Here is a 16,472-nt window from a genome sequence, read left to right on the forward strand (position 1 = left end):
GACACTGATAAGATTGGTGAGACAGGCAGCTGTGTCACTCGTGAGCCTACACACACGCATGCACACGCAATGCACACGTATGCACACGCTGAACGCGTCCCGCTGCCTGTCCCAGCCCAGCTCTGTGCTGGAAGCAGAAGATTGGCTGGTGGAAGATTCCCTCTCCAAGCAAGGATCGGTTTTAGGGGCGTTTCTGCTCCCTGGGCTGGTTCCAGAAGAAATGGTTTCCTTTTACATCCCGTTTCCTTAGAAGAGGCCTGAAACGTCACTGCGCTGCGGGGCGGAGGGAGACGTGGGTCTGCGCCTCCTTTCGGCTTTCTGACAGCTTCAACCAAATTTAAAGGAGAGGCAGAGAGCTCAAACCGTTTCAGTTCCTATATTCTTCATAAAACAGGGAGCCAGGAAAAGCCTTAATGTCACTGAGAAGCTCAGCTTTTAATGAGACATTAGAGATTCCCCCTCTCAGCCTTGGTCCATGCACAGCTCTGAGCAGATCGACCTCCCAGTTCCTGGGTCTTCTCTGTTCATATTTTGTACTAAAAGGTCAAAAACTGGAAATGGCAAATTCCTTTATGTCTGATCCAGGCTCCTCATAGTGGAAAAACTGAAGCTGCAGCATCCCAAATCACTGGTCTCACCCCACTCTTGAGATGGCCCTGGTGATTGTGGGGCTGATGTGGCTGAAAAACGATCAACTTCTTATTTATTTCGATTAAATTTTGTCTCAATCCAGATGGTCCCAGTCACCATGAAGCAGAAGACAGGTGGTAAGGGGTTCATATCACCACTCCAAGGCAGATTCACCCTGGGAAAGGCGTCCTGGAGTCCTGAGTCCTCTTGGATTGCCACAAGCCCAAACCAGAGCTCCTGTATCAATGTAGAAAGTGCATGATACCCAACCTATGTCCTCCCAGTTTGCTGTCCAGAGATGGAACATTCCTGCCGCAGCTCCAGAAAGGTGCAGGACACAATGGTTTGCAATCCGACCTGTGGTCACCCGTGCTGGACCTCCGGCCAAGGCTGCACAGATGCCATTCTTTCCACCCGAAAGCACTGGAGGAATTTCCCCCCTGACTCGACATGTTGGCAGGAGACCCCGTGGATTTTGAACTCTCCTCTGGGAGTATTAAACAGGGATTACAAAGTGGGATCAAGGGAGTCTCTCTGCTCTCTGCCCTGTGGGAAAGCTGCAGCTGGAGCCTCGCTAGCGTGTCGCTCCGTGTTTGTGCATCACGGCATACCTGCGTGACACCACCGATGGATAATTCACCCCCCATCCAGGAAAATAGAAGTCCTTTTCTTCTTCCTTTTTGTCCTCCATCACATCTGCTGAAGAAGTAAAAGCTGTCCGGTGCTTTGCAGAGGATCTGTGCATCCATTCACTGAATTTGGAGATATAAACCCACCCTGTGACCTCCCAGAAAGCCAGGAGCCGGCATCCCGAGCTCTGGGCATTGCAGGGTAGCAGAGATGAGTTTGGCTCGGCACTGCTGCAGACCAGACGGGCCAGGGCACAGATCCACAGGATGCTCAGCCTTTCAGCTTCACTGCCATCCTTTGTCTGTTGTGTATTCAGACAAAGCTGGTCCCTGCAAGCTTCAGCCAAACTAGGACCCAGGCAGGGGTGCAAGCCAGAGAGGGGGAAAACAGCTGTGATTCTGAGTCCGAGACTCAAAGCCACTGCTCCGTAACATTTAAAACCACATGAATGAGTTTGGAGTGGCAAAGGAGGATTGAGCTACAGAGGGATCTGGCCCGGCTGGATCGATAGGCTGAGGCCAATTGTCTGAGGTTCAGCAAGGCCAAGTGCCGGGTCCTGCCCTGGGGTCACAGCAACCCCAGGCAGCGTTACAGGCTCGGGGAAGAGCGGCTGGAAAGTGTCTGGTGGAAAAGGAGCTGGGGGTGTTGGTGCCAGCGGCTGAACATGAGCCAGCGTGTGCCCAGGTGGCCAAAAGGCCACCAGCATCCTGGCTGGTACCAGCACTGGTGTGGCCAGCAGGCCCAGGGCAGTGACTGTCCCCCTGGAAGAAACTGCTGCCCCTGAGGGTGGTGCGACACTGGCCCAGGTTGCCCAGAGAGGTGAAAGATGCCCCATCCCTGGAGACATCCCAGGCCAGGCTGGACGGGACTCTGAGCAACCTGAGCTGGTGAAGATGTCCCCGCTCATGGCAGGGGGGGCACTGGATGAGCTTGAAAGGTCCTTTCCAATCCAAACTAATCTATGATTCTTTAGGACAAGCAACACGTTCCAGCTCGCCTGTGCTCCATTGCCCTTGTGCCGCCCCAGCACCCTGACCTGCTGGATTAAGGATGTTCACTGTACACCCCCTTAAGTATCTACTTCTAGAACTAATTTGCCTAATTTGTCTAATCCTTTTAGATTAGATCCCATCTGCCTCCTGTGGATGCAACTGCATGAAAAAGGACTGCCTGAGATCTGTTTTAAAATGATCTCCTGCTAGCTTTCTACCTATCTCCATGCTCTTAACTGTGGTGAAAAGCTTTAATCCTCTGCTCCATTAAAGCTGAGAGTTACAGGAAGGGACGGAGTATCTCCGCTCTACACATGGTCTTTATTGCTATCCTTGCTGCGGACCGTGCTTCATCCTGGAAAGCCAAAATCCTGCACCAAAACGGCTTCTTGGCAGCTTAGATGATGACAGACTCTGCCACTGATGCAGAAAAAACAAGGGTCAGTCTCCTGGGTCACTGCAGCCTACAGGAAAGGGTAAATATGCAAAGCTGCTGGAGTTTGTATTTAAAAAGTTCTATCCAAAGAGCCTGTTAGACTGGAGTGTTTGCTTTTATAGAGATAAAGCGCTCTTTTAATATATAATCAAGCCAATTAGTAAAACTGCTTTGAATAAGACAAGCCGAAAGACCACGACAGCATCAGTCCAGATGTTTTACGGCTGGGCACGAGATGTTTACCGCAGAGCTGGCTGCAGGACTCCAAGTACCAGACAGAATTCACTGTTCTCCACCCCAGTGGTTCCCCCACACCCGTCCCCGACGCTGCGACAACAGGCTGCAGATCTCCCTCTGTTTTGTCAGAGCGTGTAGGATCAAATCCATATAACCCATTTTAAAATTAAAGTATGTTATAGCTCAGGAGCTCTGCACCCCCCTAAACTGAAGGGAGAGTAACTGCTTTGAAATATAACTCGCAACATAAGAAATGTGAGTTGTGTCCTACACATCAGCCTGTCGTGCAGCTGGGGGCGGTTGGAGGGGAGGAGTCGTGCTGCAGAAGTGGATGTGTCTTTTGGCAGCTGAGACCTCTCATTTAAGAGGCAGAAAAGACGGAAGAAGGCAACTCCCACATCGCTCCCCCCTCCCCGCTCCTCTCCCCCGTCCCGCGGCTGTGGGATCTCCTACGTGGCACTGTGGGGGCTGGGACCGGAGCATCCACAGAGTCTGATTGCACTGGGAAATCACTCGATGGCAAATCTTCCCCACACAGTGCAGATCGACCCGATTCCTAACGCTTTTACCCTGGAAAACGCGTTCATGGTCAAGATTAAGCTGTTTGCTGACATTTTGGTAGAATTGACTCGTTTTCTGTATGTCCACATCCTCGTGTTGTCTTGGGGGATGAATTAGTAGTATGGGATCATTAGCGATAGCAGGAATAGGGGGGATTATACATATAAAAATCAGGTAAAAACTGAAATGCATTCTGCCTGTCCTCAAGCACAAAGAACTATTTTTATTCAACTCCAAATTCCTGTTACTGAGACAAAGCCATTTAAAGCAACTGAAGCACAGAGCCCTGCACTTGTGTCAAAGGAGTTTGGTGCTGAGAGGCATTGAAAAAGATCAAGATTAAGAGTTTATTTTAAATTTGACTAGGAAGAAAAAATCTTGCATGGGAAGCAATTACACAGAAAGGTTTGAAGGTGGAGCAACCCAGCGCTTGGCCAAGAAAATGGGCTGACATTGGAAGTTTAAAGGGGCTTTTCCCATTTCTCAGCTGTTACTTGTTGCTGCTACAGACCAGTAACATTTCACCTGTGTATTGAATTGCTTGCTAACCGCAAATTCATTTTTTTGCTATGGCAACATCATAATTAAGCAAAGATTGTGCTATAAAAACCCCCAGGCCACATTCTGATCATTATGCAGACACAAAGCCACAAAAACTGCTCCAAATACGCACTAATGTACACAACAATACGATGTCCGAGGTACTTCAAACCCCTCTCCCCCACTGAATGCTTCTCAGAAAGAACCTGATCTCTGAGCATCACTATGAGGCCATTAGGATCATTTAGGAAAGTTATAATTAAAAACTTCAGCATAAGGTACCTTCTTGGATGCAAAATGTCCAGGGAACATGTCAGCTGGAAATGTGTTTGGTTTGGGGTTTTTTTCAGGCATTTCTTTCTACACACGCACCACTGAAAAATAATAAATATATATATATTAAATAAATCACACAAAACCATGGGCCTTCAAGCATCAGAAATGACTTCATGTTTGGCACCCAAAAGGTCGCGCAGTGTGTGAGACCCCTTGACGCTTTTCCCCTGCAACTTTCTGTGCAAATGGCAGCGCACGGATCAATTCGGCCACAAAAAGAGGCTTTTGGGAAGAGATTTTTCTCATAGACAGAAGCAGACACACAGCAACCAGAGCCAACCTCCCGTTATCTGCTACCGCTCTTATCAAGGCCTTGTTGTTGCAAACCGTGCGGTGAGCGAAAGCACCGTAGAAAAGCACATTTTGTTTTGCTATTAGAGTTCTGGGGAGCTGGTTTATTGCAGCTGGTGGCAAATTTTGTACGGAGAAGGCTCAAAGACCTTCCCTCTTTTGAGGTGTGGAGTATCTACTCACACACCATCATCTGAATGGTTTAGACAGCAGAAAAATGTCGCTTTTTGATGCCATATTCATGTTTGGACTGATGCTGTGCGGAGAAGCCGACAGGGGAAAGATGTAACCATCAATGAGGATGGTGCTTAATTACTGTCTGGTACCTAGAATATTACTATACCCCAGATTGCCATTAAAAACATCTCATGCCGGCTTAAAACGTGACAGAGTTGAACCCAAGCAGCGTTCAATACTCGTGACTCAGCGCAGAAACTTCTCTATGGCACATACTTTGCTGCGAGCGCTCTGGGCCAGGCAGTCTGGCACCGGGCAGCGTGAGCACTTAACCCCTTCAGCATTACTGCGAATATTTGCTGCTATAATGCCTCTCTAAACTACATAAGTTTGCCAGCCATGAGGATTTTGTCACTTTGTTAAGCTACGATGAAGAATAGACCCCAACCGACCTGCTTATCTCACGCTGACCATGCAGAGGGGAATTGGAAGAATGGAAGATGTGGTGGGTCAGAGGTTCATCGCTCCATCAGCTCAGCTGCTGGGGAAAAAGAGAGGTGGGTGTTAGCACAGGTAGGAGATGGATGGAAAACCAGCGTTTGTGTGGCATACAGTGATATAAGGAAGTTTTCCAGTTGTCTGTGTCGCGGCCATCAGGTTCCCGCAGAGCAAACGCAGGTCTGTTGGTTATCACTGAACAGGGGGACATTTCAGATGGCAAAATTGGGTATTATGGATAATTTCTTCCCCAAAGGGCTGTGGGGCATTTTGGAACAGGCTGCCCAGGGCAGTGCTGGAGTCACCATCCCTGGAGGGCTTGAACAGACATGGAGATGAGGTTCTCAGGGACATGATTTAGTGACAATGTTGGGTTAATGTTTTGACTTGAGGGTCTTTTCCAACCAAAATGATTCTATGCGGCTTGAACCAGGTGCAGATGTGAAGCATCCGCTGTCTGTGACTGCTCTGGCCATGGCTGAAGCCCTTTGCATCACCCTTGACTTCACAGGTGACATGAAAAATAAATGACCCACTTCATCCATCAGCCTTAAGAAGTGTCAGGATGGGGGGAAGGAAATACGATGAACCAGAGCGCCGTAAAAATGCAAAAAAGCCCCGTTTTGGCTTGAGAAACGCTCCCACAACCCTGGCTGGGGACAAGCAGAGACGCAGCTGCAGCACAACAGGAACCATACGTCGTGTCTCCCCCCAAAACCCTGCCGGCCCCCCCGTCGCAGCAGCAGCGGGGCCGGCCCGTTCCCTGCCATTGGCGAGAGCCCGGGAGAGCTTTTGTTCGGATCCTCCCCTTCCTCTCCCTCCCGAAGGCGGATTTTAAGAGGCTTTTTTCCCAACTTTCCAGAAGTTTCTCGCCGGCCCCTTATATACCCCCTCCGCGGATCCGGGAGGTGCACAGGGGGAGCCGAGCAAAGCTGAGCCCCAGCCCCGCATCACCCCGCTGCAGGTAACGGGGGGGGCGGAACGGGGCACCCCGGGCTTGTAGGACCAGTGCCAGGCTGAGATTGCGGAAGGCTGGGTCTAATTTTGGGGTCCTGCGTGCTCCTCGCTGGCCCTATGGGGCAGAGAAGTCGGGGGAGGGGGGGAGTATTGCATGGGGGGAAAAGGGGTGCATGGGGGAAAGGGGGTGTATGGGGGTGTTGCATGGGGGAAAGGGGGTGCATGGGGGGAAAGGGAGTTGCATGGGGGGGTGCATGGGGGAAAAGGGGTGCATGAGGATGTTGCATGGGGAAAAAGGGTGCATGGGGGAAAGGGAGTTGCATGGGGGGGTGCATGGGGGAAAAGGGGTGCATGGGGATGTTGCATGGGGAAAGGGAGTTGCATGTGGAAAAAGGGGTGCATGGGGGAAAGAGAGTGCATGGGGAAAGAGAATTGCATGGGGGGGTTGCATGGGGGAAAAGGTGTGTATGGGGTGAAAGGGGGTTGCATGGAGGAAAGGGGGTTGCGTGGGGGAAAACGGGTGCATGGGGGTGTTGCATGGGGAAAGGGGGTGCATGGGGGAAAGGGGGTGCATAGGAGATGTTGCATGGGGAAAGAGAGTTGCATGTGGAAAAGGGGTGCCTGGGGGAAAGGGAGTGCATGGGGAAAGGAAGTTGAATGTAGGGAAGGGGAGTTGCATGGGGGAAAGGGGGTTGCATAGGGAGTACGATGCATCGGGGATGGGTTGGGGATATGATTTGGATACACACCGCCCCACAAGTTGGCTCTGGTTTTGGAGAACAGACATTTAAAACATTCCCCTGCTTGCCCTCCCCCTCCAGTTTGCCAGAGGTGATATTTGCACCCAGGAGAAACTTTCATAGAATTCTAAAAGAGCAGGTTTGAAGGGAGCTCAAGGATCATCAGGTCTCACCTTTCTTGGCAAAAGCCTGGTCTAAGACAAGGTGGCCCAGCTGGTCAGGGGTGAAGAAAGAGAAAAGGGGGATAAGAGAAGAACTGATTTGGTCCAAGTGGCCCCAGAGCAGCCCTGGCTGGAGAAAACCTCCTGCTCCTGCCCAGCCTGGGAGCCTGCGGGACCCTGGGCAGTGGCCCAGTGTGGGGGCAAAGCTCTCGCAGCAGCCTCCCTGCGCCAAGCCTGACTAACCCCGTCCTTCTGCCTGGCTTAACAAAGCCTTGCGTCCTTCTGCTGACATGGACATGGCCTTTTGCTTGTATAGCCTCCATCCTGCGGCTTTGTCCGGGTGAAATGCGGTCCTGGAAGCGGTGTGTGGCTCCGGAGGGGGTGCGAGCTTTTGGCTGGTTGTCTTGGGTGATGATACCTCCAAATGTTGCTGGGAAAGCGGGTCCCGACAGCCCCCAGGAGGTCTGCGGGATGCCACGTTGGCACGGGGCGTCCCCTCACAGGGCTGGGCCATAAGAACACAAGATAGGATGTTACCGGCTGCGCCTTCCCCTAAATTCCCTCTTATTTTCACCCGGGGTTATAAATTCACCCATTATCTCAGCCGCAATCCAAGGATGGGCAAAATTTCTCTCCTCTTGCCACCATGGGATGCGTCACTCATCACAGCCCAGCCAAATTTTTCACCAGTCTCTGAAGTAACGAACCTTTTTAAAGCTGAGGATGTAAGCGTTGCTCACAAGAGAACTACTCCTTCTATCTGTTTTCTTTCAGAATGAAAAAGGCAAACGTTGACCTCACTATGAAAGAGTTTCAAGGTATTTTTAGAAATAAAAGGGAAGAAAAAAAGAAACCAAACCAACTCAGATTCGAAATTCTTGCCCCACCCAATGCTGTCTGCACCTTAAAAGTGCATCTTGGGCAGCTTTGAGCCTGTCGCACAAATCTTTGCTATTTGTAGCTGGGATTGCTCTTCCTTTGAACGGAAGGCTTGCTCCCAAAAGGATTTTAGGTTATAAATTTCCTCCCTCTCCGAAGCTCATTAATTCTCATTCTGGCAAAGGATCCCTGGTACATCTGCACGCTCGCTTTGCTCCGGGCGATGTGCGTGTTTCCTTCCATATGTAATCCCAGCCGGCCCTTCGCTTCCTGCCCTGTTTGCTTTAACCCTAAAATCGCCCTGTTGCAGCTGCTTTTTGTGTCCACATGTAAATAGAAGCCTCTGAGACTGACCCGGAGCAAGGTGGGAGGAGAGGATGGAGGAACACAACTCCACCGTAGCCTTGGGCACGATGGAAATGCTGGGATTTGGGTGTGACGGTGGAATTTGAGCCCTGGGGATGTGCTGTCAGGAAAGTTTGCTGTGAGCAGCGTGAAGTCAGAAGGGACGGACGGAAGGTCTGGGGACAGGTTTTAGTCACGGAGACAAGCGGGTTAAGCCCTAAAGAGCTTCCAGGCATGGTGTTTAGGACCGATCAGTCTGCAGATTTGTTGAATCTAGTAGATCAGAGCCCTCACTGGGGATGGGTGCACCTACGCTGCAATGAGATGCATTTACCTAATGTGTGAATGTACTGGGAGGGGGCTCTTGGGGGGGAAAAAAGGGATCCATCACCTTCCTATGCTCTGTACTTCCCTAGGACAGGGCTGTGCAGGCAAAACTAAGAGCTGATCAGACACGGCTGGATCTTCTCAAGGGTCCCCTCTGACTTAGCTCAGTGGAAGCTCATGTGCTCCATCTAGTGTCTAGAAAGCTCAGGATTTGAGTGCCCAGAGAGGATGATCGCGGCCACACACGGACAATTGATGGGCAGCACTGTGCTATGTGGCCCTTACACAGCATTAACATCCTAGTTTTATCCTCTCCTGACCAGGGCAGAGGTTTGACCTGCTACTCTATGGACAAAAACACCTGTTGCTTCCATTCCTTGGTCCCTCCTTAAAACATGTCATAGAATCAGAGAGCAGTTCAGGTTGGGACCTTCCAAGCTCATCCAGTGCCCCCCCTGTCATGAGCAGGGACATCTTCACCAGCTCAGGTTGCTCAGAGCCCTGTCCAACCTGTCCCACCCCTGGAGACATCCACCACCTCTCTGGCCAACCTGGTCCAGGCTCTCACCATCCATATTGTACAATATTTACTGTCCATGAACATATAGTAATATGGTAAAATTGCCTAAAAAGGAAGTTTTTTAATCTTGAAGATTCAGGGGGAAGCCCAGTGCAGACTTGGGATGATTGTACCCCGAGTGAAGTGTTGATGCTCTGGCTACCACTGGACTTGTCTATCACACTAGCCCCTGGGGTCTCTGAATGCTCCAGGAAGGGCTTGAATCTTGCTGACGCTGACTTCTTCTTGCCCAGCAGGTCCTCAGAGGTGCTGGGTGCCACTAAAGCCATGTGGATTATTCTGGTGCTTGCTCTCTGTGGCCTCGCCGCAGCCGTGCCGTCAGAGGACAGAAAGCTGAGCGACAAGGCCACCACGCTGGCTGACCGCAGCACGACATTGGCCTTCAACCTCTACCATGCCATGGCGAAAGACAAGAACATGGAGAACATCCTGCTGTCTCCCGTGGTCGTGGCCTCTTCCCTCGGCCTGGTGTCTCTCGGCGGCAAGGCTGCAACCGCCTCCCAAGCCAAAGCGGTGCTCAGTGCGGACAAACTGAACGATGACTACCTGCACAGCGGGTTGTCCGAGCTCCTGAACGAGGTCAGCAACAGCACGGCCCGCAACGTCACCTGGAAGATCGGCAACCGCTTGTACGGCCCGGCCTCCATCAACTTCGCCGATGACTTTGTGAAGAACAGCAAGAAACACTACAACTACGAGCACTCCAAGATCAACTTCCGAGACAAGAGGAGCGCCCTGAAATCCATTAATGAGTGGGCAGCCCAGACCACGGATGGGAAACTCCCAGAGGTCACGAAAGACGTTGAGAAAACTGATGGAGCCCTCATTGTCAACGCCATGTTCTTCAAGCGTAAGTTCTACCTCCAGTTCTCAATACAAGTGACCCAAAACCCAACCTGAGCCAATCCGTAGCAGCCCAGATGGGAAGGTGAACAAATCCTAGGTCCAGTGGACATATACCTGTTTTCAGATCAAATAGTTAGGAATTGGGCACGAAATTACCACCCATTCCCTTTATTTACAGGCTGAATTTCTCTCTCCTGTAGCTCACTGGGATGAGAAGTTCCATCATAAGATGGTGGACAACCGTGGCTTCATGGTGACCCGTTCCTACACCGTGGGAGTTCCCATGATGCATCGCACAGGTAAGTTGCAAAGCTCCTGCCCTATGTCAAGACCAACTGGAGTTATTTTCACCGCTGCTCCGTTACACAGTTTTCCAACTGCTTCTGAGATTGTTTTGCCTCATGGATAATAAGTGAGAACAAAGCCAGGTGTGCTGCTTCTGCTGGTTCCATCACTCTGTGAGCAGAGAGGATCCATGATTACTATGGGGTGCTTGGCTGTTAGGAATAAATCCCAGCTCATCACACAAATGAGAGCTGCAGTTTTGAGTTATTGCCAACTCAAATGAGCATAGAATCATTTTTGTTGAAAAAGACAGTCAAGATCATTGAGTCCAATCATTATCCCAATCCTGGCACTGCCCCATGTCCTGAGAACTTCATCTCCGAGTCTGTCCAACCCTCCAGGGATGGTGACTCCAGCACTGCCCTGGGCAGCCTGTTCCAATGCCCCACAGCCCTTTGGGGAAGAAATTCGTCCCCACATCCAACCTTAACCTCCCCTGGCGCAACTTGGGGCCGTTTCCTCTGCTCCTGGCGCTTGTTCCTGGGGAGCAGAGCCCGACTCCCCCTGGCTCCAAGCTCCTTTCAGGCAGTTCAGAGATCAGAAGGTCTCCCCTCAGCTCCTGTTCTCCAGCTGAAGCCCCAGGTTCCTCAGCCGCTCCCATCACACTTGTGCTCCAGCCCCTCACCAGCTCCCTTCCCTTCTCTCAACTCACTCCAGCACCTCAAGGCCTTTCTTGGTGTGAGGGGCCCAAAACTGCCCACAGGATTCGCAGTTTGGCTTCCCCAGGTCCCAGTCCAGGGGGGAAACGCTGGGCCAGCCCTGAAACAGTGTTTGGACTCGCTTCCCTTGCTGTCCAAGGGGGATTCACAACAAGTTTGTAGGTAGCTTTGCCTCTGCTCCACATCTCACCCTTCGCTGCTTCTGATTTCAAGGTCTCTACAATTACTACGATGATGAAACAGAGAAGCTCCAGGTAGTAGAGATGCCACTAGCTCACAAGCTCTCCAGCATGATTTTTATCATGCCAAACCACGTGGAGCCCTTGGAGAGGGTTGAGAAACTGCTCAACAGGGAGCAGCTGAAGACCTGGGCTGGCAAGATGAAGAAGAGATCAGTGGCCATCTCGCTGCCTAAAGTCGTCCTGGAAGTCAGCCATGACCTTCAGGTAAAGAAGGGCCTTAAAGAAAACATTTGGGCCTTACAGTTCTTTGGGGTGGGAGAGAAGATGATGGGTTATCTGTGCCCATCGTCCTTTTTCCAGTGGGTGGTCCAACCACAGCTGCAAAGGATTGCATGGTGTCATCTCTGGAAGGGTTACTGACCTTTTTCTCCTCCTAGAAACACTTGGCTGATCTGGGCCTGACAGAAGCCATTGACAAAACCAAGGCTGACCTGTCAAAGATCTCTGGTAAGAAAGACCTTTACCTGTCCAACGTCTTCCACGCGACTGCTCTCGAGTGGGACACGGAAGGGAACCCCTACGATGCTGACATCTATGGCCGAGAGGAGATGAGGAACCCCAAGCTCTTCTATGCTGACCACCCCTTCATCTTCATGATCAAGGACAATAAAACCAACTCCATTCTCTTCATCGGCAGGCTTGTGAGGCCCAAAGGAGACAAGATGCGTGATGAGTTGTAGTTAGTTTGGTTTTTTTGTTTTGTTTTTTTTCCCCAGAGCTTTGGTTTGTGTGGTTTTTTTTAGTGGGCGATTTCAAAAAAGGGGAAACACTATTTTGTATCCTTCTCGAACTATGGGTGCTATTCAGACCAGGGTGCATTGTGATGAGAAACCAGCATACACTTTACCTCATCCCCCAATAATTTCTTGCACAAACCCACCTCCAGAGAGGAATGGGGGTACCTGGCACAAAAGAGTCACCAGGAGAGGAAGGGAACTGGTGTGCACCATCATATTCAGGTTGATGCCTCACGCCTCCCTGCACTAAAATTAAGGCTCCTGCTAAATCCCTTGCTGCTACCACCAGCCCGGCAAAGACATGAGCCCTCCAACCTTTCCATCTCCAATGCTTCTGCATGTTTAGCTCTGCCGCTTCATTTTCTCGCTCTTTGATGCTATGCAGGATCACACCAGAGCTGCTCTGGTCGCTTTGCACTTGTTCCTTGCTTCTCTCTTCTATACAGAGCATGAAGGGCCGAATTCTGTGGTCCAGCCTGCTCTGGGGCCCTGGGAGTAAAGGAAGACTATCACAGCATGTAAGAATGGAGACTGTATGGAGTTGTGCCCTTCTGTCTTGCCTGACCCTGATCTGAATGATTTCTAGATACTTCAACCATCAGCTTTTTAGCTAGAACGCTCACTGGAAAGCCAAGTGCAGCTTTGCTCAATGCTTCACAAAGAAATAAGTGGCTTAATGGTGTTAGCAGAGAAGCCAAAGAACAGATGGGCTTCTAGAAAGAGAAGCCTGAGGTGCTTTCAACACACACGACAGAAATGTGTTCCACACCTCTGGGAATCGCCAAGGGGGCTTTTGGGCCAACATCTGGAATTAAACATCCTGCACCAGCCAAAGAGAGAATCTCCACTTCTCTTGGTGCTTCTGCATCAGCATATAGGGCTGGGAAAGGGACAGTTCCCAGTTACCACTGGGAAGGGTCTCCCAGTTACCCAGTAGCAGCCCAAGGGACCCTGCTGGCGTCTCACAGGGAGGTGGCTCAAGTTTACTGTGACCTTGTCATTCAAAGCTTTAAAGCTGCCATTACCTGACTTCCTAATGACCCTTTTCTGAAGCTCCTCTCCTCCGTGATCCTTTAGCTCCCTTTGTTGGCTGACTTGGATAAGGGCAGGCTGAAAAACAAAGGTATTTATAGTTATACTCGTATTTATGTCTGATCATCAGCAAGTTTCACAGCCTAGACTTGGAGGCTCTTCCTATCTTCAAGGGATATCATCAGGTTAATACTATCTTAAGTAACCAGTATGATCCCATGAGCACTGAAGCATGTGTCAGGTAAGTCTTGCTGCGCACCAAGACATCACAAAGCAAGTAACGACAAGATTATTGAAACGAGAGAAATTGTGCATCACAATTTTAAGTGCCAGTTATTTAAAACCACCAAGGAGAGCAACTGCACTGCTTTTGGTTTTTTTCCCCGTCAGATTGCGAAGCCCAATACTGCATTTTTTCAGACCACACACAGGACTATTTCCACTTATTTATTAAGTTACAACTACGAAATTTCTTATTAGGAGTTTCCTATAGGGAAAAATACAGCAGTGCGTGCTCCCGAATTTGCCCTGACCATGCCTTCACCAGGTTTGCAACGTTACAGAATCGCAGAAAAGCTCCTCTGCCCTAATTCCAATCCAAGCCAGCCCAAACGGGAAATTCTTGTCCTTAAAGCCTCTTGCCAGATCATATTCCCAGGTGCTTTTTCCCCACCGGTGTTGGGAGGTAGGAGACAATCCGTGAGGATGTGCCCAAATGTACAAGAAGCCAAAAGCGCAGTGTGTATGCTCGATACTACCCAGAATCAGCGCACTGAGACCCACACGCTGTAGTATTTTATGGAGGATTTTAAGGGGTGGGGGGTGGGTAAAAGGGGTGGGCAAGGCAGGAACACACTGATTTTGTGAATAATTTGCATCATGTGGATGCAGGCGTCTGGTGGCTTTTATTGTCTGTTCTTGTACCACACAGTGACAGTTGTATAATTTTGCAATAAAACTTTTTCAATGAATCTGGTGGCCACAGTCACTTGCAAGAGTTTGGGTGGAGATAAAATAACTCTTAAAAGAGCTTAGACATTCCTCGCCATCACTTAAATCAAATTCACCTTCCTTAATCTGGTTAATTATGGACCCAAATGACACTAAATACAAATGAATTCCTATGACATTGGTAAGAGGACCTACTGCCCCCCACTGCTCTGACATTTAACAGCAGCAAATGGTTTGTTTAAAAAAATATGGCAGCATAGGAATAAAATGGAGCTGTTGGCCACAGGGACCAGGCTTCCTGAGCCTAAGACCCAAAGCTTCCCCAGCTGGGAACCGACTGAGGGAAACAGAAGGAAAAAGGCTGGAAGAAGCTGCAATGATTGCAGCGAGCACAGAGCTACACCTGGAAAATCCAGCAGCATCAGACCCTGCTGGCAAAGGATGAACCCGCTGCCCATTCAAGCATGCAAACTTCTGCCAGTCGGAAGGGAAAAATAAAGCCAAGAACATCTCCCCTTTTCTCTGGGCCAAAAATAGCATTTATATGGGATGTGCGAGCACACACATCGGCACGGAGCTCCTCACAGACCAAAAAAGCACCATATGCTTTGCTAAATCAGAGTTCCACTGCAGCAAATTACAGCAGCAACCTCCAGCAGTAACTGCAACAGCCCAGGAACATCATCAACCTGGAAGAGGACCACTACAAGGAAGTTCAAAGCTTTCCAGAGCTCTTGAGCTCATCCTATCCCCACCTCATCTTGCAAACAGCTTTAAATACTCAGGTTTTTCATCCTAGGGAGGATGGCACCCTCACAACACGGGGAACTGAACAAGTTCCCAATCTCTCGCCTTTAGCAGCTTTAAACAGCTCATTAGGATGGTCATTTACTCCAGCCATGAGGGCTTCGGTTCACACGTGCAAACCTTGACCATTATGGGATAATTATAGAATCATGGAATAGTTCAGGTTGGAAAGGAACTTCAAAGCTCTCCCAGTGCCCCCCCTGCCATGAGCAGGGACACCTTCACCAGCTCAGGTTGCTCAGAGCCCCGTCCAGCCTGGCCTGGGATGTCTCCAGGGATGGTTCATCCACCACCTCTCTGGCCAACCTGGGCCAGGCTCTCACCACCCTCAGGGCAACAATTTCTTCCTCATGTCTGGCCTGAATCTCCCTTCTTTAGTTTAAAACCATCACACCTTATCCTATCACAACAGGCCCTGCTCAAAAGTCTGTCCCCATCTTTCTTCTCAGCCCCTTCCAAGTCCAGAAAGGCCGCACTAAGGTATCTGCAGAGCTTTTCTTCTCCAGCTGAACACCCCAACTCTCTCAGCCTGTCCTCCCAGCAGAGCTGTTCCAGCCTCAGATAATTTCTCTGGCTCCTCTCCAGCAGGTCCATGTGTGTCCTGTGCTGAGGATCCAGAGCTGGACCAGCACTGCAGGGGGGTCTCACCAGAGCGATAATCCTTGTTGTCCTCAACTTCTCACAACACAATGGATCTAGCAAGAAGAGAGGTACGGCAATAACAATTTTACACTACTCGTGCATCTCTTGATTTTACAAGCAACTAAACATCTCTTGATTGCATCAGTGAGATTAACAGTCTAATGGACTGAGTTGGAAGGCTTCAAAACAGAGATCTGAGTGATCTGCAGGAGAAATTTCTACCCTGTCATCATCAAGCATATGTAAGAATTTAGACACAACACAGGGCCCTGCATTGCGGGTCACTTTTCTATTGCTTCAGGCCTTCCAGCTTTCACACATTTCCCGCTCCTCTAAAGTGACAAGGTCCCCAGCCAGAGAAGCTGGGAACAGGAAGGCTGAGGCTCACGCATCCACACACGCTGCTGATGGACCAGTTCCCAACACCTCCAGTATGAAATCCCAGTTCACAAGCTGCCTCCCAGCTCCCTCAGAGAAGCCTCCTGGAAATGGAAATCTGGATGTGAAAGCTATTCCTAAAGCAGCAAGTTTCGCAGATTTGTACATCTTTTTGTTAATGCGACAGGTTTTAAATTTCTCAATCCTGTGCCCAAAATAATCTCTTACAATGTGCACAACAGTCTCTTCCCATTACTGCACTAGACTTGGAAAAACACCCTGAGAAAGGAGCTGATAGAACCAGAATCTCTGCCTGAAACTGAACCAAATGCTCAGTCTCACTGCTGCACCTGCAGGGCTTCAGCTGGACTGCAAACAACAGCATCAAAGGTAATTAATACAGCAACAGAAGTGAAAACATCCCTGCCTACAGACCATGTATTTCCATAGCATAAGTAACCTTGTTATCTATTATCAACTTCAGGATCTTATCCTACAGCTCATTAAAGCCCAGTT

General features: G+C 49.9%; 1 protein-coding gene and 1 long non-coding RNA gene across 2 annotated transcripts; one reads left to right on the top strand and one right to left on the bottom strand.

Moving 5' to 3' along the window:
- Positions 1 to 740: 740 nt before the first annotated feature.
- Positions 741 to 12,488, bottom strand: LOC308044020. The gene is made up of 4 exons (XR_013922555.1): positions 12,462 to 12,488; positions 5,283 to 5,371; positions 4,309 to 4,400; positions 741 to 867 (listed from the first exon to the last, which is right to left on the bottom strand). It is a non-coding gene; the product is annotated as an uncharacterized lncRNA (long non-coding RNA).
- Positions 9,453 to 12,478, top strand: SERPINH1 (serpin family H member 1). The gene is made up of 4 exons (XM_080350439.1): positions 9,453 to 10,167; positions 10,364 to 10,462; positions 11,381 to 11,613; positions 11,787 to 12,478. Exons 1-4 carry the CDS (start codon positions 9,585 to 9,587, stop codon positions 12,087 to 12,089), a joined length of 1,218 nt encoding a protein of 405 aa, XP_080206565.1. The 5' UTR covers positions 9,453 to 9,584; the 3' UTR covers positions 12,090 to 12,478.
- Positions 12,489 to 16,472: the final 3,984 nt, after the last annotated feature.

The sequence above is a fragment of the Nesoenas mayeri genome (assembly GCF_963082525.1).
Source record: "Nesoenas mayeri genome assembly, chromosome: 1".
Classification (NCBI taxonomy): domain Eukaryota; kingdom Metazoa; phylum Chordata; class Aves; order Columbiformes; family Columbidae; genus Nesoenas; species Nesoenas mayeri.